At 36.2% G+C, this 26,328-nt stretch overlaps 2 protein-coding genes across 3 annotated transcripts; one reads left to right on the forward strand and one right to left on the reverse strand.

Moving 5' to 3' along the window:
- Nucleotides 1-1,256: 1,256 nt before the first annotated feature.
- LOC123313150 lies at nt 1,257-2,453 on the forward strand. Its single transcript, XM_044897888.1, has 2 exons — nt 1,257-2,045; nt 2,274-2,453. The coding sequence occupies exons 1-2, from the start codon at nt 1,383-1,385 to the stop codon at nt 2,295-2,297; spliced, it is 687 nt and encodes a 228-aa protein (XP_044753823.1). The 5' UTR covers nt 1,257-1,382; the 3' UTR covers nt 2,298-2,453.
- A 1,238-nt stretch (nt 2,454-3,691) lies between these two features.
- LOC123313159 lies at nt 3,692-26,239 on the reverse strand. Of its 2 annotated transcripts, none has more exons than XM_044897900.1 (5): nt 26,144-26,239; nt 13,540-13,642; nt 13,388-13,477; nt 3,927-4,082; nt 3,692-3,863 (listed from the first exon to the last, which is right to left on the reverse strand). In XM_044897900.1, exons 2-5 carry the CDS (start codon nt 13,627-13,629, stop codon nt 3,816-3,818), a joined length of 384 nt encoding a protein of 127 aa, XP_044753835.1. In that variant the 5' UTR covers nt 13,630-13,642; nt 26,144-26,239; the 3' UTR covers nt 3,692-3,815. The 2 variants fall into 2 exon arrangements, with proteins under 2 accessions (XP_044753835.1, XP_044753836.1); XM_044897901.1 differs by lacking the exon at nt 26,144-26,239 and adding an exon at nt 14,229-14,301.
- Between the last annotated feature and the right edge of the window lie 89 nt (nt 26,240-26,328).

The following is a 26,328-nucleotide window of genomic DNA, read 5'->3' on the forward strand; positions in this document are numbered from 1 at the left end:
GATCCATCACTGACTGTCACACTCTTCTAACAGGCCACATATATCGAGCATTTAATAAGAGGCAGATCACTGTGGTTGTATTTCTTGATATCTCAAACGCATATGACTGTGTTGACCTTGGCATCCTTTGGCGGGACTTGATAAATATCGGGATTCCCCGGAACTTGTGCAATTTGATATATCAGTTATATCGTCATAGATCGGTTGAGATCACGGGAGCTTCTGGTGTGGAGTACAGAAAAAGTGTTGCCAATGGACTTATTCAGGGTTCACCTTTGAGTCCCCTACTTTTTCTACTGTATTCATTGTGTCCTGCCAACTTGCTGACACGTTGTATTTTGCTCCTACAGTATGCAGATGATTTTGCCTTACTCTGCTCGGGGAGTGATATCGACCAGATTGTAGACATGATTAACGCATGTTTGTCCGGTTTGGATGACTGGCTGAGGTCCCGCAAGCTCAGAATCAATACCCAGAAGTCTGCGGCCACCATCTTCACTAAAAGTGTTATTCCTCTTAATATGAGTACTATTACTCTTGACTCACAACCCATTGAATGGAAGTCTCAGGTTAAGTATCTGGGGGTGACATTTGACCAAAAGCTTAAGTGGGGTAAACACATAGATCACATGTGTGATAGGGCGATATCCCAAGCAAAAATAATTAAAAGCCTATGTCGACCCTCCTGGGGATCTCATTATACGACGCTCCTGAACGTTTATAGGGCACTTGTAAGACCACACTTGGACTTCGGGGGGATTTTGTATGGTAGGTGTGCCAAGGCGCAGTTGATAAAGTTAGATAGAGTGCAGTTTTCGGTCATTCGAACTGCGCTTGGACTGATGAAATCCTCACCAACTAATATTATATTGGCCGAAAGTGGTGAACTTCCCCTCCAATCAAGGAGACTATGGCTGGCTATGAAATACATATCTAAAATTTTTAGATTTGCTAACCACCCGTTACTGCAAGTATTGGGTGATCCAAGTGAACTGGATAGTCTGTGGTTCAACGGCATAATTCCTAGCTACATAGAAGCTTGTAAGATTTTAGAAAATCAAAAAGATCTGATCTGGAATGCCCAAACTCTCCCTTACTTTCTGACGGAGATCAACGTAAGAGCTATGAAGGTGGAGATGTATAAAACTGATCTAAAAAAGGAATCTATCGATAATTTAGGTTTATTTGGGAAGATTCTAGCAGACAGATTCGGTGGATATGTGGACATTTACACTGATGCGTCCAAGTCACGGGACCCTGACTCGGTGGGATATGGGGTGTGGATCCCATCTCGCTCTGTCAAGATTTGTGGCAGACTGCCAGATCATTGGTCGGTTTATACAGCCGAAACTTATGCAATTTACAGAGCTGTTCAGTATATTATGGACCGGAGCCTCACCAGGACGGTGATAGTTTCGGATGCTCTAGGTGTGCTCAACAAATTGAAACATGGAAACATTAACGCCAACATCGATATAGTAACGGTGAATACTCTAATTTTGCTGGGGAGGGCAAGATCTTTGGGGCTGAGGATTGCTCTGATGTGGATACCTAGCCACTCATATATAGCACATAACGATACAGCGGATTTACTGGCAAATCGAGGAAGACTACTGCAGGGACAATCCCAACTGAGAGGAGATCCAAGAGAGCTATGGCCGGCTTTGAAAAGCCGACTCTGGGATGAATGGACAGAGAGGTTCAGAGAGATTGGAATGACCAAGGGCAGACAGTACTCTTCGGTGGTGAGACCTACCTCATATCGTAGGGAAACCTGGTTTAAGTTTTTGAATACCCCTAGGGTGAATATCACAACATTTGTCCGGATTAGGTCGGGGCATTGTCTGACCCCAGCGCATTTGGCAAGGATTGGTGTCATCGACTCCCCTCTATGTAGCTGTGGCGAGTTGGGTGACTTGCCACACATTCTCTTTTCTTGTGGCGATAATTCCTCCAATTGTGACAACTTATATCAGAGTTTGCTTGCCCTGGGGATAACAGCTCCCCTTAATTTGTGTGAAGTGTTCTACTCGACTAGGCCCGAGGTGATGAGCTTGTTGTTGGAATTTTTACATTGTTCGCGTATTAGACTTTGATGACAGTGTTGATTTTGAGCTAGTTTAGTTGTAGTTTCAGCACTCTTTATATAATCCAGTTCCTTTTCCCGACATATCCACATTCCTCTAAGTGTGCTAACTTGTGTTACTCCAAGGGAATGAGCATAGATACAATGTTTGAAGCCTAACACTGAGTTTGTCACTGTTATATTATAGCAACGTCCTCGCAGCCTGAGATAGAGCCATTCTAGACTCCTGCACCCCTGGGAATCAGGCTGTTTGATCGTACCTACCACGTAGAGGTTGGAAGCATAGCCTACCGGCTGTTCCATGGTTTCTTGCCCGCTTAATATGGGGGAACGCATTTAGGAGGACAGGAACTAACAAGAAGAAGAAGAAGAAGAAGAATTGTTTACAAGTTGTTCTAACCTTAAAATACAGTTTCTCAACGACTGAACATTTTGATGAAGAATTATAATTTCTTTTTTAGATTTATTGATTTGCTCCTGGTGAGACGGAATAAAAAATGGTTTATTCTACTACCTTCCGACCATAAGGCAGGGTTCTTGATTTCTTCGAAATTCTGAGCAGGTACAGGTAACTTAAAAGAGGAGTATTCTTCTGGTCTCTTGGATTCCAATTTTTCACATATTATGTTATTGAAACCATTGGTGTTGAGATGTTCAACCAAAGCCTCCGGTTTCAGGCTGGGGTCGAGTTTACAGACGTGAAGATATCCATACTTGATGGCTCCTTTTATTGACATTCCATCGGGTTTTCCACTTCCTACAATGCTTTTATTATTTCGTTTAGCTCTTCTGTTCTTTACAGTTATGAATTCGTCTTCCCTGTTTATCTGAGACTCGCTCTTGTCCGGACACGAAATAGTGGTTGTTTCTAATGCTCTTGAACTTGGCGATGTTCGTATTTGTTGTGGTTTTTCAATTACTTCGACTTCTGAAGAACTCGCTGATAACTTCCTTCCTCCCCTATTTTGATCAATACTAGGCTTGATTACTTCGTTGAAGGTCCTCACTTTGGACTGCATCTTATCTGGGTGGTTGATACTTCTCAAAAGTTCAGAATTTTCAGCCCTAAGATTTGAAACCTGATCTCGGAGATTTGCTATTTCAAGCTTCAGTCCTTCTACCATGGGCAGGAATAGAGATCTAAAGGATTGGGCGATAACAATTTCAATGCTCTTGAGAAGGCTTTCACTAGGAGTCTCAGTTATTGTAGGTATATTCTCCGAGTTATCAATTTTGGAGGTTATGTCCACGAATGAACAATCCTCACAAAACCAGCTCTTAGAAGTTCCTGTTTTCTTCATTGTTTCAAAATTTTCTACAGTTAAGTTGACACACTGAATATGAAACATGTGAGAACTATCTTTGGAACAGGGTATTGAATCGTCGTACCGACTTATTGTTTTAGAACACTTCTTACATGTAACGGCCATCTTGAATGATGTTATTACGGCCAATCAAATATCTCTGAAAAAGAGTTGTCTTTCATTTTCAATTTCAAGCACCGCCATTTTAAATATATTCCTTTGAAATAGAAATGATATGTTTAACACTTAAAGTTAATCGATTGCTTTATTTTTACTAGAGAGAACAGATATATAAGTGCTTCAGACTTCAGAGTGCTTGAACAATATTTGACAATTTTCGCTATTGCTAATATTGGTTCATCGGTGTCCATCATGCCAACAATTCTGTTCAAGTGCATCAAATCTAATTATCTTACGTTTTGTCCTCACATCTTCAATAGGTACATAAGGAAGGAATATGCACCTTTCAAAATCTGAAATTGATGAATTAGTTTATTCAGCTCAAGGGATCACTGATCATACAAATTTAGACATACCGAAGAGAAACTATTCATATTCATGTACATTATTGGTTGTATTTTCATGTGAAATGTAGAAGCCACACAAGAACAGAATATTTTGTATATACGTGCCAAAGATGGATCCATATCATACCAAGGTAACTCGTAAACCTCGTCTCGTAAAGATGAGCTCTGGAAAGATTAATTATATTGTTACATTTTGAGAAGATGTTCTCATAAAAAAAATTATCCTCTGATAACACAGGCCAACAAAATGCAAAAAAAAAATTGATGCCGGAAATCTAACATCTGATTTTAGATGTTTTCAATGTGCTGATTCCAAAAATGCCACCAGATTTTTTCTATCAGCTCTAGTTTCTGAGATACACGTTACAGGTTAAATGGTATATTTTTTTCTGATAAAGGACAACAAATAAAGAGATAAATATGTACTTAATCGTCAAAATAGAAATTTCCCAGAATCTAATTAGCCAAATGGATACCTGGAATTGTCCCTGACCCAATGTTCCTATACTAGCATTAGTTTTGAGAAAAATTAAATACGAAGAACATCAGTGGCCAATTTGTGTTGATTTAAAAATGATTAACTTCCTCCTTGGACAGCAGAGTGGTTATACAAAATATCCTTGTTTTTTGTGCCTTTGGGACAGCAGAGCTAAAAATGAGCACTGGGTTAACAAAAATTGGCCTTCAAGAGATGTCATGATTCAAGGAATACAAAACGTGATCAACGAACCTTTGGTTTCAAGAGAAAAAAATCTTACTTCGGCCCTTGCATATCAAGCTAGGCCGAATGAAGCAATTTGTGAAGGCTTTAAATCGAGATGGAAATTGTTTTGGGTATTTGTCACGTAAATTTCCTGGCATTAGTACGGAAAAACTAAAAGCTGGTATATTTGATGGTCCTCAAATAAGGCAACTTGTTAAAGATCCACAATTCACCACATCAATGAACGAGACTGAATCTAACGCTTGGAGTTCATTTGTTCAAGTAGTACAAAATTTTCTTGGCAATCATAAAGCAGAGAATTACGTAGAATTAGTGGAAACTATGCTTTCAAATTTCAATATTCTCGGCTGTAACATGAGTATAAAAGTTCGCTACCTCCACAGCCACCTAGATCGTTTTCCAGAAAACTTAGGTGATTGTAGTGAAGAACAGGGGAAAAGATTCCATCAGGATATTAAAACTATGGAAGATCGTTATCAAGGACGATGGGATAGCCACATGATGGCGGACTACTGCTGGAGCCTTCAGCGAGACTGCCCTAGTAAATTCCATTCTAGAAAATCGTATAAAAGAAAATTTTTATGTGATTAGTGACTAATGTAATTATGTAAATTAAGTTTTTGCAATAAATACTTAAATCCATGTGTTTTTGTTTTTTTAACTGTCAATAGTAATATTATATATTATATAACAGTTATAACGTAAATTATATACACAATTTCCAGTTCCTGAAAATTTCATCTTTTTGTCGTGAAGGGAAAAGAAATAGCTGAAAATTCAAGACCAAAAACAGTTTTTTGTGAATAACTCAGAAAATATCCACTTTAGGGCAAGGGTGTGATGCATACACTCACATTATTTTTTAACGTAGATTCAATATCTGCCATAAAAAAATGGGGTTCTAATTTGAAAAAATTTATTTTTCACGATTTTGTCATCCCTAACTTTGAAAGCGATTTTTTCACCCCCTGTATCATGAATCGCGATTTCGATTTTCAAAGTGGATACATCAATCTTACATCTTGAAAAATCCCAAAAATGAAAATTTTCCATCCAAAAACCTCGAAGTTATTCTTGTTTCAGCGGAGCTCTATTTTCGATTTTTTTTTTCGAATTTTCCCGCTCAGAGAGAATTTTCCAACCAAAACTGAAAAATGTTACATCAAAATAACTTGAAATTTTCTAAGGAATCTATTTCTGCAATAAAAAAATGGTGTTCCAATTTGAAAAACGGAAGTTGACGTCATTTCCGGAAAAACCGGAGGTGCCTTGAAAATATTTTAGATTTCATCAGCATCGTAAAATACTTATAAGTGCTGAATTTCATGAAAATACGTTCAGTAGTTTCCCGTATAAATATGGGTGAGGTTCCTCGTGGAAGACCCTGTATTATTTGTACTACAGAGCGTAGTTTCAGCACTTCGCGCAGAATTTAAACCTTGATAAGAGCTACAATGGGACAAGACCGACTTGTTGATTTAGCATTGTTGAGTATTCATCGAAATCGTATATTGGACATTCCTAATTTTTCAAATTTAATATCAGACGAATTTTGTTAGAGTAACAGGAGACAGCTTTTTTGTTTAGAATAAAATATTCCTACTCTGTGGTATTACGATTAAGAATTTGGTTTTCAGAATTAATAATGTTTCTATTTGTTATGTTTTTTGCAATTTATAATTTGTTATCAATTTTGATCGTATATTTGTTGTTCTTACAATCTCGAGCAATACTGTGTTATTTTGAATCATATTTTTGTATTTAGTTTCGAACTTTATTGAGCGTCCATTTATATATTTTTATTTCGTTATTACTCGTTGATTCTTCTTTTTTTATTAGCAATTATAATATTTATTTCATTCCGTTCTCCATATTTTTTTTATATTTCATTTTTTTTAGATATTGTTTCATGGAATTTGTTTTGGAAAGAGTAACGGTCTTATTTTACATCACCCTATGTTGTTGACGTTATAAAAAAATTTTGAAGTGGAAAACCTCATCATTTTTATTTTGCACAGCTCTTCCCCCACTTAGAAAAAAAATTCACTGGGCTCCCACCCATGAATATAACTACAGAAATAGAAAGAAACGGAATACTGAAGTCGCCTACGACAAATATGGACGCCTTATCGTTTTTCCATAATTTTTATTTTGCCCCCCCTGAGAAAAATTCCTGCGGACGCCCATGTGAGTGAAGCAATAATATCATCATTAATATGAATAATGTTAGTCTTGAGAAGTACAAAATTTATCAATGAATACAACATTCGCAGAGACAGACTGCTTTCAAGTGAGCACGATTATAACGTTCGTCAGAAAAATCTTCTTCTTCTTTTTTTTCAACCTGCATTCGACCACTCCTGGACATATAGGTAGGCATCTTTCAATCGCTTCCAAGTCTCCCTATCCTGTGCCACGTTTATCCACCTCTGATCAGCCAGCCTCCCAATATCATCCACCCACCGTTTTTGAGGGGGCCCAAAGCTTCTATTCGTCTCTCTGGTTCCCCACAATCTCCACACCGTTATTCTACGAGCCCATCTGATCTCGGACATTCTTGCCACATGACCAGCCCAACTCCACTTCATTTCTGCCACTTTCTGAAGAACGTCTCTGATTTTGGTACGTTGTCTGATGCACTCGTTCCGTATTTTGTCACGGAGAGAAATAGCCACAAATATACCTTTACTGTCCCACTTCAACTGCTTGAATAGGTCCTCCAAAGCCAGTATGAACAGCTCGGACGAGATAGTGTCTCCATGTCGTACACCTCTACCTAAAGATATCCGTCCAGTATCCCGTTACAGCTGATTCGTCTAATCTAATATGTATCGATGCTACCTAATAGATATTTTCTATGATCTCGATGTACCTAGAATCCACTTTGGCATTTTGCAAAGCTGTGATAACACATTATTTTATGTGTACATTCATCTATGAGGATGCGAACCGTGTGGAGATCCTCAACGTTTCTTGATTTAACGAAATATTTCAAGTTCTTCCATAAAATCAATTATACTTCAGTTGTGGCCTCATCAAATTTGACCACATATCTAGAAACAGCATTAAATCTGCTACAAGATAAGAAATTCTTTGTGCCAAAAAATTCTCATTGGGGGCATGGTAAGGAAATGAATATCACGATTCTGAAGTGAACAAAATCTCATATTTTTTCTATAGTTTTATCGATGAAATATTCTTAATTATGGATATGTTTTCTTTTCAGCAGAAAATACATAATTCAGTGTGCTTTCGAATGACATATCACTTTTGTACTAACTGCTTGTCCTTCAGCATGATATGGCTAACAAAATAACGACTTCTAGAAACCGTAAACGGTTTTACAAGCATCTGCGATCGGCGATCCAGATGGGATTGCTGCTGAAGTGCTTCAGAAATGTGCTGATTATCTAGCCTCTCCTTTGAAGAAAATAATGCAATTATTAACACGCGACGCGAGCTGACGCGTAAATTGTACGCGCGTGGCGTCGCGTCGGGTGTTCATAGTATGATTCTGGTCTATAGAAAGCAATACATTTGATTGGAATCAACACGCATCACGTTTGGTCGGGTCGCGTCGCGTTTTAATAATGTGTTTCCGCCTTTATCATTGAGGACGTCTGTGGTATCTAAGTCCTGGAAAGTTGCGAATGTAACATGGATTTTTAAGAAGGGAGATAGAACTCTTCCTACTAATTACAGACCTATCAGTGTGTTGCCAATTGTCCCTAGAATAGCTGAAAGGATCGTCTCCGACAACATGTCGAACTTCTTCTGGAGCAACGGAACCCTACCAGACGAGCAACATGGTTTTCTGAAGGGCAGATCTGTCGTCACTTGTCTGCTACAATGTGTGGACGGATGGATTAAGCGGATCGACGCCAGAATACCAGTCGTAATAATGTAATGTAATAATGTAATTTATTTAGATTTTGCTAGTGCTTTCGAGCCTTTCGACGGTGTTCCGAAAAAACATCTGCTACATAAGCTTGAGCATTTTGGTGTTCGGGGACCTCTACTGAAATGGATTGAGTCATTTCTGAGTTCAAGTCAGTTCTCTGTTAAAGTCGGCAATTCCATGTCCATCCTCTTTGATCTAACCAGTGGTGTTTTCCAGGGGTCTGTGCTCGGACCACTGCTGTTTTTTTTGTATGTTGCTGACCTTCCATCATCCCTGAGGAGAGGAGTACATGCTCTTTCTACGCCGACGACATTAAATTCTATTCGGATTCCTCGTAGATCAATTGCAGAGTGATCTCGACGCTGTGTATAGATGGTCATGTGAATGGTTACTACCTTTGAAACTGCAAAAGTCTAAAGTGCTTCATCTTGGCAAGAACAACCCACGGCATCAATATTTCCTGAACGGTGTACAGATCGAATCTGTTATGGCTATATGCACCGTTTGATTAAACGAGATTAATTCCTTAAACATCCTTTTTTCCATAGAGATTCTATGCTTAAAGGTCGTTTTAGAGCTTAAGTTCAGTTGAGTGATCTCTTCTGAATCCGAATTGCTCTGCTGGAATGAGATTCAGTTTTCAGTTTCTTCTGTAAGCCTCCTAGCGATTACCCTTTCTACTACTTTTCCTAGGGCGGACAATAAACTTATCGGCCTGTAGTTTTGGGGGAATTTTTTTTATCTTTGCCTGGTTTGTTGAACACTATGACTTCTGCAGTTTTCCACTTTTCCGGATAGTGTTCAGTCCTCATTACACCGTTTGCAATATTTGTGAGAGCAGCTATACCTTTTCTAGGTAATTTCTTCAACATAGCATTCGTTATTTTATCACTTCCGGGAGCTTTTCTTTTTTTCAAGCTTCTGATTATCTCTTTTATTTCAAATGTAGAAGTTGGTTTTTCTATTTTGTCGTCTACTGGTGGTTCGTCCATTTCTTCTTCGTTGTTCTCTACTAGTTCTTCCAGATCGTCATTATCGTCATCAGGTCTGTAATTTATTCTCGAGTCCGCCAGTGCTTCTGCTTGATCGATATTCGTATATGCCATTCCTCTTTCTCCATGGAGAGGTGGTATTTTAGTCTTTTCTCTTCTCAGACATTTTTGCATTTTCCATGCAGAATGATCGATAGTATTCAGTTCTTGAACTCTTTTGTTCCATCTATTTGTTCTCATGTCCTTCAGGGCATTTTTTAGAACTTGGCTGTGTCGGTTTAGATTTCTCTTATTTATATCTGTTTTGTTGAGCCTGTATGTTTTTCTTAGTCTCCGATTTTCCCTGATGAGATCTTTGATTTCTCTGGGTGTATCACCGTGTGGATGTATCGGTGCTGGTCTCGTTATTTTCTTTGTGCTCTTTTTGTAGGCATCTAGTATATTCTTTTCTAGTTTATCAACTGCTCTTTCTAGGTCTTCCGATGCGTTGATTGTTGGTATTTCTGTTACCTCCGATTGTATAGACCACAGAAGACAGCGAGGCTAACATTATGTAGGTGGTACCTGAAGCTAGGAGAGTGGGGGGGCGACAGGATATTCTGGACTGACGGGGCCACTTTCATGAAAGCGGGTATAATGAATTTGCGAAATAGAAATGTATGGACAAGAGAAAACCCCCATTCCACTATTGTTTCTCATTTCCAACATGAGTAACATGAGTCAAGGGTCAACGTGTCGTTGGCAGTCATAAGAGGTGAACTTTTCAGACCAGTAATACTTTCTGATCGCCTTAACGCTGAAGAATTCATGAGTTTAATCCAAAGCAGCTTGACAGACATATTGGATGAAATGCAACAAAAAATGTCGGGATCAAATGGATGGCAGCCCAGCTCATAATAGCCGGAATGTACGGGACTTAATGAATGAATACGTATTTTGGGGTGCAATGGATTGGAAGGTACGGTGCAGTAATACGGCCAGGAAGACTCGAGCTCACGCCTTCGGATTTTTATGAAAGAGAGTATATAAAATTCGCGTTCAGACTCGTGATGCGTCAAAAATATTGTGAACTTCGCAGGGTTGTAGATTCAGAAGGTACGAAAACGATGTGTATTGATGTATTGAACAAGGTGGTGGACATTTTGACAATTATTATTGTAAGTAGTATTAGTTTTCATGAAATCTGTTTTATTGAAATTTAGTTTACTCATTTGATTCTTCAGATGGATTCATGATTTGTATGAAACTAAATTTGATATTCAATCATGAAAAGCTTCAAAGTAAGAATTTTTTCAGCACACAGAAATTTTTGTCTTGTTGCAAATTTAATGCCGTTTTCAAATATGTGGTCTAATTCAATTTGAAAAATGCAATGCTAACTGAAGTTTGATTTTATAAAAAAAAACTTGAAACTTTTAGTTAAATCAAGAAATGTTGAATCGAAGAATAACCGTCAACACTTCGACCATGTGCTCTATACATTTTTTGTTGCAAAACACTTCTATGATCTACTCACAAAGTTTGCCCCTTTTAAAAGTAGACACCCTGTTTATGATCTAATATGATTCAAAATGTGTTCTGCAGATGAGAATTTTCTTTTGTATACGAATAATGTATTTGTCAGTATTGATTTTCATCGATAATATGCATAAAGAAATCATTCGGAACGAAATTATTCAAATGTGTCAAATTTCTAAAATATTTTTTTTATTGGATTGAAATATTATAATTATAAATATTGCATTATTATCAAATGAATCTCTAAAAATCACCAATTCATTCATCATCAGCTTTGATTGAAAGGAGCTCTCAATGATCATTCGAAAGGTGAATTCACCTCAGTATTTCAAGAATTTTAATTTTTTTCTGTTAGATTTCGAGAGGAAATAAAAAGCAATATATTTGGCTGAAGGACTCAGGTCGATGGCCTTAAATACATTTATTATTATTATTATTATTCAATATATTGAATATATTATATTATTCTTTTTCCATCATTCATTTCAGTTAGACGCAACACAGGAGGATGCGAACTGATATTTGTGGAGTGGAGATGTAGTCTTGTTTGAGTTGCAAATTTTTCAGAGTCGGTAAATTTCATTGGCTTTGTCCTATTTTGAATATATCATATTACATGTCTCATTCAAATAATCAAATGAATATATTTTTATTTTCCGATACTTATTCAATGTCAACCCTTAATGGGGTTGATACGTTGATGTTGATACTCTTTGGTACCTTTGAGAATTATTGAGTTTTAATTATAGTCCATTCAAGAATGATTGACATCTATATTGGATAAGGATAATTGAATTTAAGTTGGTAATAAGCCTTTAGTTGAGATTTTGTGTTGCGGAATTTAGGCTGGTATTTTGAATAAACAGTGATCTATATGTGAATCTATGCACTGACCGACGATAATTTGAATTTTGTATTGCTTTTTATGTTCTCAATTCAATTTTACAAATGGATAAAATAATTGTATCAATTTTGAATGCTGATTAATATGGTCAGAATTTCAATATTTCTTCTTTTCAAATATTATTCTAGGTAATATTTATATATTCCAGTTCTCTGTGACTGAAACTATAGAAATTATTGAATATCTTTTGTGACCAGATATCAAGCTGCGTCTGGACTTTCAAGGCCTGTTGGTTAAGATGTCTAAAACACTGGTGTGTGCACTTGTCACTTTTTGCAAGCATCAACATTTCAGAAAATCGGGGATATGGGATCAGTTTCGTGGCGGCGCCACCATGTCATTTGCTTCGTTCTATCCTTGTTCTACCAAAGGAAGTCCAATGATCTCTCGTTTTATTTTGTTTTGCGTTCATATATCGAATATCGATCAACGAGTTCAAAATATGAACTGGCCCATTTTGTCAGCTGTTAAGGATTTTTTGTGATTTACACTTTAATTTTCTTTGTAAAAACAAATCCTTCAATATTTTCAACACTATCGAATAAGGGTTCGAAGGAGTATTTATTATTTTTCTTCAAGATAATTTCCGTTTGACAAATTGAATTCGTGAGGGGGATAATTCAATATGATATTAATGAAACAAAGTTGATTGGTCAAATATCCAATATATTCAGTTGACGGAAAGGGAATATTCACTATATCTACTCAGGAAGAATATTTTAAGTAACAGACTCGAATATATTTATGTATTTCTGATTCTCAATACATGCTCACAATTCACATTACGTATTTCCAATACAGTTTCTTTGAAACATTGCTGAAGTTTTCATAAAACTTAGCTATATCGGTCCCAAATGTTCGTTCATCCCATTTGGTTCTGCTTCAAATTCCAACAACACCGAATTCTTAGCTGTAGTTCTTGATTGTCCATACAGAAAACTGAACGACATGTTGAATAAATGAATGTTCTACATCCCTTTCTCGAAACTAATACATTTTCACACATCAATAATCGTTTATAAATAGAACATATTCGTGAGTCGTAGGAAGTATTCAAATTATTTTCAAATATTCTTTGTCAAATTCCAAACAGCGCTACCTACAGTGGGAGAAACGAAACTGATCCCATATCCCCACGAAATTAAAAACAAAATCGAATCAGTGAATACACCAGAGTTTTAGACATCTTACTGTTGGTATGTCAATCATTCTTGAACGGACTATATATGGGATTGAATTCTTAAAGATGGTACTGAAAAATTATAGATATTCGATTACTGAGTAGCGAGTAATTTCAGTGAGAGATATCGATATTAAAAGTGAAAATAACATATAGTATTATACTGTTCTATGAAATTCTAAGACTGAAATTTCATTTCGAAGTAAACATTTCAATTTATTCCAATTAAAAAAAACAAATAATATACTTACAGCGTTCTCTAGTTTTTGCCCAGAATAACATGAAATCCACTGCACAAATATCCATATAGTTAACTGAAGAAAACTCGGTACACTTGCCAACTTAAAAATAATTTATCTAAATGTTATTGGCTATTTTCATGAATCCAGAGTTTTTCACTCACCTTAATAGATAGATACCCTAAAAGACCAATCATTACGTTATTGTTTGCATTATGTGTTGGAGCGAATATGTATCCTACACAATCATTCATCTCGTGGACTAAGCTGAAATATATTATCAGTTTGAGTAAATTTTTGTTAGTCATCGTTCAAATCCAATAATAATGTGCTATCGTTTACTGCCCGAAATTTTCATTTGCGTGTCTATAGAAACATATATACTCCATTCACTTTTATAAAAGCACTCGATTGGTCATGTAAATTTGACACATTCCTTATTGTATAGGATGAAAATGTGAGGTTATGACGCATGTCGAAACATTTTTGTGTTTCAAATCAGCGTTGTTGGTTCTACGTAAAAGTCTGAGTAATTACGTATTTCTCGCAATATTAATTAACCTCAGAAATGATAATTTGTGATGAACATAATTAACGTTTATACAAACGGAAATGCATCCGATGCAGTGGTAGGGAATTGGTATCTCTCAAAGGAATTAATGGATGATTACAAGATTGTTGAATTCTTCGACAAAAATCATCTTGCATCAATGGAAGTAAAATAGTTAAAGAGGCAAGAGGATCTCCGCCTAGTTCCTATTTTCAGTTCGGAAACGAACGTATTGGTCAATAAATTCGTTCAGTACCCCATAACATCCCTATCATCTAATAGCGCAGTTGAGGGAATACTTACTTCTGAATTTTTTATTGAAAACACTGTATGGAATCCTTCTGGGATCATAATAACCCCGCTTAACGATTTCCAACTCCAGGGGTTCACTACAGTCACTAAGGCTGTTTATTTTTCGACGGTTCGACTGAACCAAATCAATAATCCTCCCACCACAATTTTCCACAAAATTAAACTCTGCATCAACTCAGAGAAAGAATGAGAGGGCCCTCGTCAGTTTCTGATTCATTCACCGGATAGAAAAGTGGAACTAGCTTAGCATCTTTAACATTAAGTCGTTTGGAAATCCTCATGAAATTCTTGAAGTCAGAAGTCGAAAATGAGGAACGCATTTCGTTGGCTGCAGAAGGTAGCGGGATAAGTTCAGGTGAGAGTCGGCATAAAAATACAAACAAGCAGATATCAAAAGAAATAATACCAACTGCTGCAGGACTGATGAATTGCGATATCGCTAAATGTATTTTTTGCGAGGGTACACATGGAAGCGAAAATTGCTTCGAAGCTCAAAATTATTCATTAGAACAAAAAAGAAATATTTCAGCTAAAAAAAGGTCGTGTTTCAAATATTTGAAGACTGGACATCAGGCTAAGGAATGTCATGAGCGCTTGAAGTGTATTTTATGTAGTAAGCCGCATGTTACTTTGATGTGTCCAGCATTGCCAGAGAGGAAAAGTTCTCAAAAATCATTCAAGTCTGGTAGAGACACTACTGAAACTTCGTCCATCGAGCAATCGTTGGCAAATTATACCGACACTCATGTGTTTTTACAAACCTTACGCATAAAAATAATCGGTGAACATGGAGTTCGTGTGATAAGAGCTGTTATAGACAGTGGTTCACAGAGATCGTACATCCTGTACTGCTGAGGAAATGCAATACAACCCCAGTCCCCAAACGTACAGAAAGGATAATCCATTCTTTGTTTGGAGGCTCGAATACAGTTGAGCAATTTCATAATTGCTATGAAATAAAGTTGAAGTCAGGCATTCGAAGTTCTGGATCAAACGGTTATTTGTAATGAAATTGTTCCTGTTTTAATGGATGCTGGATGACAGATGACATATTCATCTTAGCGATGTGCATGATTCAGCTTCAATCGAAGTACTGATTGGTGCTGATGTGGCCGGAAAATTGTACACTGGAAAAAGGTATACTTTGAAGTATGGCTTGGTGGCGGTTGAAACACTTCTAGGTTGGACACTGATGGGCAAGATTGCAAGATACCTAATAATCATCACAGTGCCAGTAAAGCAATGACTGCTCTGTCACTTTGTATGAAAAATGCTAGCATAGCCGACTTGTGGCTACTTGATGTTTTGGGGATAACTGATCCTGCGGAAAAAAGAGAGAAGAGAGAGAAGGAATGGAGAACGCAGTGAAGGAACTTTTCCTTCAGACTATCAGTACAGATCCCGAAGGTCGATATGAAGTGAGAATGCCATGGTTAGAAGGACATCCACCTATACCTGATAACTATACCCTTGCTGAAAACAGATTGACTTTCACTTTGAAAAAACTGCGGACTGAAGGTCTCTATGAGTCATACAATGACGTTTTCGAAGAATGGCTACGAGAAGATATTATAGAACAGGTAACATTTTGCGACCCCCCAAATCAATCACATTACTTACCCCATAGACCGGTTAATAAAAGAGAGCTGTGCAACAACTAAAATTAGACCTGTGTTCGATGCCTCAGCCCGAGGAAAAGACAAATCTTCACTGAATATGTGCTTAGAAAAAGGACCAAATCTCATAGTATTGATACCATCAATATTGCTGAAATTCAGAAAAGAAAGAATTGGGGTGGTATCAGATATTCGGAAAGCGTTTTTGCAAATTGGCTTGCACGAAGCTGATAGGGACTTTCTTCGATTTTTGTGGGTAGATTCAGATGGGAATCAGAAAATATTCCGACATAGAAGGGTAGTTTTTGGTATAAGTTGCAGTCCATTTCTGCTTGGAGCAACGATCGAATATCATCTCACTGAATGTATGAAAAAATCGGGTGAACCAGGATCATTTTATTCGCGAGAAACAATAGAAAAGTTGTTACAAAGTTTTTACGTTGATAATTGCGTTACCAGTGTTCCTGATGATACTCTTCAAGCATTCATTCGCGAATCTAGTTTACTCATGTCAGAAGCAAAATTCGATTTGAGAGGGTGGGAGCACACGAAATATAATTCGGACGAACATGACTCCGTTCCTGTAGGTACTCGGTTTGAACTGGAATACCTTCAAAGATACATTAAGTATCCACCAAGTAAGACCCTTCGAATGATAGTATGATTGTTGCGATTCATATTCAATTCAAGAAATCCAGTCAAACTTCGAAATGAACTTTGTGCTTTGTGTTGTGTTGAAGCAACTGCTACGAAAAGTACTTGGTCGTACATCGCTATATTATGAAGATCTCCTCACAATATTATGCGACTGCGAAACCATAATAAATTCGAGACCTCTCACGTAGTTGTCCAGTGATTCGGAAGATTTACTGGCCTTAACTCCAGCTATGTTTCTGCGCGACCAATCTGAAAGTGGTATTCCCGATTGTGATGCTGTAGATGAGACGTCTCTCAGTCGTAAGATGAACTACAAACAAACTTTGAGGACCGTGTTACGCCGCAGGTTCCGCAATGAGTATTTAGGTCAACTAAAATTATTGGCTGCTAAGAGTAAATCCCGACAAGTTGTTCTAGGGGAGATAGTACTTGTCAGTTACAAAAATCATAACCCTAATAGCACAAAGTAGTCCTATGGACATCCATAGGACGTCCTCTTCGGACCTTACGGACATCCATGGGACGTCCATTTCTGGTACAATGGATGTTCTATGGAAATTCGAGGGACGTACAAATGTCACAACTTTGAACCGAATTCGGACGTCCATCGCGGACGTCCAATGGATATCCCATTGGGACCATCATTAGCTATCTCAACGGTACAAAAATTTACCACGACGTTGGCTATCCTATCTATTAGAATTCTAATGTCCTAGGAACCCAATGTCTTACACTCAGATGGAGATATTTTTTCTGTGTTGTTCTCATTTGCATCCATACTTACTAGAAAGTTTTTACACTTGGCCCGGATTCGAACTCGCGAGTACGTGGGGACATCGCATTACTGAGTCTTCGCTGCAACCGTCCTAGCTACCGAGACTATGCAATATAACTATTTGTAGGAACTTATTCATTATATTGAACTGATTTATGGAATAGTAGTCGATTAATACAGAAATATCATATAGTAAAACTCAAACATGGATTATTTTATGATAGTAATTACTCAAGTATTTAGTCTTCGTTCATCATAACGTTATACATAATATAATATTCATAAGATATTCATATACTACAAAGCGGAAAAATGAAGTTTAGTGAAAAATAATATTAAATTTTGGTGTTCATTGATATTATTACGAGATGCTCCTCGTACTGGAACGCTGACGCCAGCTTCGTCTTCGCGGAAAGTGTTAGTGCGATAAGAAAGTGATGACTCGGATTCTTCCAGAATCCAAGGTTTCCATGTGAAAAGAGACACATTCTAGTTTAGTTCCATTTTAGAATTCATTCTGTTTGTAACTCCTTTCCGCTCTGTCCAATTATAAAGTCATTTAGTTTTTCGAAATTGTGATTTATAATTGAAAGAATAAAATTCTTTTTAAAAACAGAGTTTGCGGATCGAAAATCATAATTGGCGCTGCGAACAGGATTTCGCAACGGTTTTCGGTTTTTTCAAGAAACGAACTAACTGAAAATAGTTTCCACTAGTGAACACAAACTGTTCGAGGAACCCCGTTGAGTTTTAACTCTTAGTGCGAAATTCCAAACTTCACCAACCCACTTCGACCAGAAGGAAGGACGTTCCACCCTAGGATGCAAATCTTGGTGTAAGTCCTATTTTCCACCACATTTCCTATATCACCAGTATTCTTTATTTCGATGACAGACTCATCTCATCAATTAGAGATAATTGCTGAAGAGCCAGAAATTTTAGAATCTTTGAATTCTCATAATATTCAAGAACGCTTACTTAGGAATAATCGATTTCGGCCGTATCCTATTAAAAATTTCAATAACGAAATGAATCAAAACTCTTCTAACACCCCAACACTCCCAACAGTAGCCGACCCTATGTCTAGACAAGACATCCAATTATTACTTAATTCTATTCCAGAATTTTCACCGGGTAAAAATTTATCAATTTTCATAAACGAGGTAGATAATTTAGTCTTACCTACATTTACGTGGCAGACTAACAACCGATCTCGAATTTTGCTTGAATTTTTCGATCCGTTCGAAAATCTTAAATGAAGCACGAGACTTCATCTCTTTCCAAAATGCGACGGATTGGCCTTCGATCAGACGTGCTCTCCTTCAGAGATACGGAGATCAAAGGAACGAAGAACTATTAATTGCTGCGGTTTCACAATGCGTCCAAAAAAGACACGAAAATTATTTAGATTATTATTGCCGAATTTCAAAAACTCTGAGTGATCTCTTACAACACCTCTCTTTGAATATACAAGACCAAAATCTATTAACTTATAAAAAATGCGAAGCAGAGAAATTGTCACTAAAAACATTCCAAGCAGGATTACTCGAACCTTATAGATCCTATATAAGCAATTTCGAGTTGAAGAGCTTAGAAGAATGCATCAATAAATGTAAATTTTATGACAACAGGAAACAAGAATGGGAATATTCCGAATTTCTTCGTAAATCCCAAGAAATCAAGAAGCCTTTGGCACAACCTCATTTCAAACAGAATCAAAATTATAATGATCATTTACCTAGATTTTCTAATAACAGTTTCAATCAAAATTTACCAACAAGATTTTCCAATAGCAACTCTAATCAAAACTTACCAAACATTGTTTTTCCAAAAAATCAACCTTTGAGAAATAATCAGAAATTTTTCACAAATCAAGAAGTTTTTGGTACTAAACCAGGGTCAAGTATCTATAAATCGAATCCAGAACCGACACCAATGTCAATTTCGACCAGAAATACAAAACCGACGCCTATGTCGATTTCTACCAGAAATTCGAAATTCCCACAAAAACAATTATTCAACGTACAATTCAAACCCGATGATGTAATCGATCATGAAGCTGAATCTTACGAACCCGAACATTCTGAAGAAAATGTTATGAATTTTTCCGAAGAAGATGAGAATTATTATTACGAAATGGATGAAAATTTTCGAGAAGCTCCTCCAGAAACCACAGGAACTTAGATCTCAATTCCTTGAAAATAAAATCAAAACTTCCTTACATTTATCTTTCAAAAATAAATTTGAAAATTTTAATAGACTCGGGTGCCACAAATTCAGTCATTAATAGAAAACCAGCATTTGAGAAATTTTTCCAATTTTTGTTCAAAGAAAAATTCAGTGTGTCCGGATTAGGAAATACAATTAACGCTGATGATAACATCAATATTCCACTGTTTTACGAATTAGGAATCCTCGACAATATTCATTTACATGTTGTCGACTGGCATAAAAAGTTCGATGCTTTATTAGGAACATCCGATTTGCAAAAATTAGGTGCAAAGATTGACTATCAAAACCACATTTTGGAAATGAAAAATTTGAAAATACCTTTTAACCTTGAGTACTCCACGAATAAACTTAAACCAAATAAAACTATAGCAAGAACATTTGTAAAAATTCCAGTATCCCTAGAAAATGGTGACGTTTTACTACCCGAAATTAATTTTAAAAAATTCTCAACACCAGAATGTATAGCACGAGCAAAAAATGGTATTTGCCTAATTCCTATTTCAGAATCAATTAACGGGAATTTAGAGATTAACTTTTCGGAAAGAATACCCGTGAAATCAATATCTGAAACAGAAATATGTGCTCCTCAAATTGAAAATTCTAAATTAAAACTTTCAAAAAATATTCGTACGCAACACATGAATTCTGAAGAAAAACGAGAAATTTTGAAACTTTGTAGTAAATTCAAAAATATTTTCTATAACGAAAACTGCGATCTCTCTTTTAGCAATACTGTCAAGCATAAAATAAGAACGAAAGATGAAGAACCCGTTCACGTTAAATCTTTCAGACACCCTCACAGCATGAAAAAGATTATTCAAGAACAAATTCAAAAACTTTTAGATGATAATATCATTCGTCCATCTATTTCACCCTACAGTGCTCCAGTTTGGATTGTAGACAAAAAGAAAGATGCTTCCGGCCAAAAGAAATATCGTATGGTCATTGATTATCGCCGTTTAAATGAAAAAACCATTGAGGATAAATATCCGCTCCCGCGAATAGAAGAAATTTTGGATAATTTAGGAAAAAGTTGCTATTTTTCGACACTCGATATGGCAAAAGCCTTTCACCAAATCGAAATGGACGAGGAATCAATAGAAAAAACTGCATTCACCGTGAATAATGGTCACTACGAATATCTTCGTATGCCCTACGGATTGAAAAATGGACCCAGTACATTTCAACGCGTAATGGACAATGTACTTAAAGAATATCTTCATAAGTTTTGTTTCGTTTACATGGATGACATTGTCGTATTTTCAAAATCGTTACAAGAACATATTTGCCATTTGAAATCAATTTTTGAAAAAATTAGAGAATTCAACCTCAAAATTGAACTTGACAAATGTGAATTTTTGAGCAAAAATGTCGAATTCTTAGGACACTTAATAACTCCTGACGGAATATCTCCGAATCCCTCTAAACTGAAAGCTGTTGAAAAGTACCCTATTCCAAGCACAGTGAAGGAAATCAAATCATTTTTAGGATTAATAGGTTATTACAGACGATTCATTCAAAATTTTGCTCACATAGTTTCTCCCATGACCAAATGCCTTAAGAAAGGAGCGAAAATTAAAATTGATGATCCCGACTATGTAAATGCTTTTCAATTATGTAAAGAATTATTGACAAATGCTCCGATATTAGCTTATCCAGATTTTGAAAAAACATTTAAATTAACAACAGATGCTTCAAATGTTGCAATTGGAAGTGTATTATCACAAGACAACCGCCCAGTTGCCTATTATTCAAGAACCCTAAATTCAGCCGAAAAAAATTATTCAACCATAGAAAAAGAACTCCTCTCAATTTTAGATTCAACAAAACATTTTCGACCATACCTCTACGGACAAAATTTCATAATAGAAACTGATCATAATCCCCTAGTTTGGCTTTATAAAATAAAAGAACCTAATTCCAGGCTCATAAGATGGAAATTGAAACTTGATGAATTTGATTTCAACATAATTCATAAAAAAGGAAAAGAAAATAAAGTTGCGGATGCCCTATCGCGAATTGAAATCAATAACAGAGAAAATGAAGACTCTTTATTATCAGAAAATGACCTAAATATAGAAGTTTCCTCAATTTTACCTAATATTAATGAACTTCCGGTACTTAGTGATGAAGAACTTGAAAATATTTTGAACCCCCCAGACAATCGTCAAAATAACGATGATCCCAATCATCAACATGAAGCAAATAATAATGATTCTAATGCCACCATTCATTCAACTCAAGAAGACAATGGAAAAGTTATTCCAATCACGGAATCTTCTGTGAATATATATCCGAATAGAATTATTCTAAATATTGGCGAACAATACAATTTAAAATTCACAAAAAATTTTCAGAAAAATACTTACAACATAACAATAAGACAAAATTTCATGGAAAATGATTTTTCAACTTTTTTCAAAGAAATTTTTAGACCGAATGAATCTTACGGAATATTTTTCAGAGATAATAAATTACGACTCCCTTTCATCAGATTTTGCAAAGAATCCTTCAATTACTCCGTGAAACTTTATATAAGCAACACCCTTTTATTAGATGTACCTTGTGAAGAAAATCAAGTCGAAATCATTTCAGAATATCATGATAAAAACCATAATGGTATTTCAGAAACATTTAATCAATTATCGAAAAAATACTATTGGCCAAAAATGAGGAATAAATTCACAGAAATCATAAATAAATGCGAATTATGCCTTAAATCAAAATACGAGAGAAACCCTTATAAATTGAAATTTTCAGGTCCCCTCCTAGCTAAGCGACCTTTCGAAGTAATCCACATTGATACATTTTCTTTTCAAAATTCGAAGTTTTTAACAATAATTGATTTATTTTCAAAATACGCGCAATCATACCTTTTAAAAGACGGCACTGCTTTAACAATTCTCAATAAATTACGTCATTATTTTTCACATCACAATATTCCACAAAAGATTGTTTGTGACGAAGGACGAGAATTTCAGAACAAGACTTTCACAGAGTATTGTAAATTGAACAAAATCAATCTACATTTTACAACAGTGAACAATCCGAGCTCAAATTCTCCAATTGAACGATTCCATTCAACAATTTTGGAAAAACTCAGAATTCTCAAATTGAAAAACCCAAATGAAAATCCAGCTAATCTCATGATTACAGCAACATTAATTTATAATCAATCGATACATTCAGCGACTGGTTATTCACCTTTTCATTTACTTTATGGTCCATACGACAAATTACCAGAATTTGATTTGAATATGACTATTTATGAGCAGTATAACGAAAAACGAAAACAGGAAATTTTGCCATTTTTTGACCATATTTACGAACGAAATAAAAACAAAGCTCAGAAAACATTAAACAAGCTGAACGAAAAGCGAAATGACCCTCCAAATTTAGAGCAAGCAGAAGTTTACGTCGAATGAAACAGACCGAGAAAAACGGATCCACCCTTCGAAAAAATTATTGTTGAACAGCAACAACAAAACAAAATAAGTGGTCTAACTACAAAATCAAGAGAAACAACAGCGCACATACAAAAAGTCAAAAAACTAAGAAAAAACGTTTGTTCTTTTCAGGATACTGCTGATCCTCCTGATTCAGACCCAAACAAACCAGGCCCTTCAGGTCCACGAAATAAAAAGTAATGGATACTTTGAAGAACCTTTGAGTCATGCCAAAATTCTTGATCATTACCATAATTTTCTTTTCTTCATAAATATTACCAATTTGCAAGACAATTTCGATCAGTTGAACGATAATTTTAATGACCTTCAGAAAGACCAAACATTCGATGAATTACCCCGTCGACTTTTTCACCAATTGAGTTTGAATTTGGATCAAATCGAACAAATCTTACGAAAATTTGTCAATAGAAAAGTTAGAAGAGGTTTGGCTAATTTCATCGGAAAAGGTATTAAATTCATTACAGGTAACCTAGACGATGATGATCTGAAAACTATTAACGAAAATTTAGAAAGCCTTCACAACAGCAAATCTTCCGAAATCGAAAGGATAAATAAATTAACTTCTTTTGCTAATCATTTGTCAAAAAGATATTCAGAAGATTTGGCTCTGCTAAACGAAAATATTATTCATACTAAAGCATTATTCCAGAATATTGAATCTACCGAAGGATTTCGAATCATTGTAGAATACCAAATGCTTCAGTCCCAAGCACTCTTGAACACTTTATTAATGCTAGAAAGGACTATAAGTTTTGCAATGAGAGAAATTCCAAATTTAGAAGTCATTAAAGTTGAAGAACTTTATTCCATCGGGACATATCTTGAAAAAATTTATAAGACACAGCAACTATCACCAATTGATCATGTTCATCTTTTCAAAATAATCGAATATGCAAAAATGTCTGTCATTGGAACGGAGGAAACTATCACATTCCTTCTCAAAATCCCAATTCTCAAACGAGTAATTGCTTCATATTCCCGAATCTACCCTGTACCCAATACCCAAGATATTGCTGTGATCCCGCCAAGGACGTATTCCATCAAAATCAACAACGAGGAATATTGGACCAATGAAATATGCAAATCAACATTGGGAAGTTCGATGGTGCTTTGCCTTCAACAGCCTACCAAGGAAGCATGCATTCTGTCAACCCCAGGTCGATGCCAAACAACACTAGTGAACAACAACTTCAACATCATCCACCCGCTGAAGAATCACCAGCTCCTGACCCTCTTCAAAAAGAACAAAACAGTACTAGAAGACTGCCATGGAATTCTATTCAGGAAATCAATCCAGGGAATCAACCTTCTAAGTTCCACCTGCCGAATTATTATTGAAGAATCCATCTACGATGACACAGTTCCGATTTTCGAAATAACTGCCAAAAACATTTCGAAAATTTCATTGAACTCCACCCACAAAATAGAATTTCACCTGAGGCATCTGAAAGAACCAACTTCAATCCTTCAAGAAGCAGAAAAACTTTCAGACCAGCCCATGTACCTACATCCAATAACTCAGGTCATTCACCAGTCTACAAGTGTGATATTGTGCTGTTTCACAATTCTTGGAATCATCTTCGTTATAAAGAACAAAACAAGGATCTCCGAGTTAATCTACAGTCCAAGGAAAATCATACACGTAGAAATGGAAGACATCACCCAAGGCCACCCAGCAGATAACAGAGACGTTATCTCTTAAGGGGGAAAGTATTACGAGATGCTCCTCGTACTGGAACGCTGACGCCAGCTTCGTCTTCGCGGAAAGTGTTAGTGCGAGAAGAAAGTGATGACTCGGATTCTTCCAGAATCCAAGGTTTCCATGTGAAAAGAGACACATTCTAGTTTAGTTCCATTTTAGAATTCATTCTGTTTGTAACTCCTTTCCGCTCTGTCCAATTATAAAGTCATTTAGTTTTTCGAAATTGTGATTTATAATTGAAAGAATAAAATTCTTTTTAAAAACAGAGTTTGCGGATCGAAAATCATAATTATATACATGTATGTATTATTTGGTCCATATTACGGACTCCTAGTGAATATGCGGTATGGACATTCAAAAGATGTCTCTACCGGATATCCACTAGGTATCCGTGATGGACGTTATACGGACCATGTAATGTGTATATGTAATTTGGTTCATATCAAGTCCATTACGGACTCCTAGTGAATATCCGGTATGGACATTCAAAAGATGTCCCTACCGGATATCCAATAGGTGTCCGTCATGGACGTTATACGGACCATGTAATATATATGTATAAGTTATATGGTCCGTACTATGTTCATCACGGACACCTAATGGATATCCAGCAAGGACATATTTTTGACATTGCCTGTATTAAGTCGGTCAGGGACTATTTTGGAACTATATGATACGGACATATAGTCCGCATTATGTCCATCAAGGGCATCCAATGGATATCCGATGCGGACATTGTACATGAATCGGACTAACAATGGATATATATCGTGGACGTCCTAAAACTGTCCGGAAACGGACGTCCAAAGGACATACAAATCAAGTCCATGGACGTTCCGACGTTAAATGTACATGAATTGTACGTCCCATGGACGTTGTGTGCTATTAGAGAAACGATTAGACTGGCCCATAGGTCGGGTCACACAGTTGATTGCAGGAAAAGACAATAAAATTCGTCTGATTCGAGTGAAAACTGTGAGAGGAACTCTAATTAGACCAATTCAGAAGATTTATCCTTTAGAATCAATCGGTAAACTCAAAAGTGTTGAAGATTCCACGTCGGATATTAGAGAGCAAGGAATCAGCAACAATGAGAATGATTCTTCACAGCATTCCAGCGAGCAAAATAATCCTATAAATGGGTATGATGTTCCATATGAAGAAAACGGTGATAGTGCGGGAGTGACAAATATCATTTCTGATATTGAAAGCAGAGTACCCGATAAACTGAAGTGTACTAGGAGTGGTCGTGAAATCAAGAAACCAAGACGATTTGTTTCGTAGTATGACCTGTATATATAATAATTTCTTATTTATTTTGATATGTCTCTGTTTATTTTTGAGGTACTCATATATTGCAACTCCGATTAGTGAATTTGATCAGTGGTGAAATCGAAAAAAAATTGACTGCTCGAAATGAATTAAAGAAAGACACAAAAGATCAATGTTATTTTTACTTGCTTGGTGTTCAAGTTGTCGATCTTATTTCAACATTTTCAATTTGCTGCTTGCATCTGCTTGTTTTTACTCACTTTACAGACATGACATTTCGGAATAGATTCCGTCAAAACGTATTCATTTCGATTCAATTCAAATGAAAAATTTCCAACCAATTTTTCATTAACGTACCTTGAAATTTCCA

This window comes from Coccinella septempunctata, chromosome 5 (assembly GCF_907165205.1).
Source record: "Coccinella septempunctata chromosome 5, icCocSept1.1, whole genome shotgun sequence".
In the NCBI taxonomy this organism is placed as follows: Eukaryota; Metazoa; Arthropoda; class Insecta; order Coleoptera; family Coccinellidae; genus Coccinella; species Coccinella septempunctata.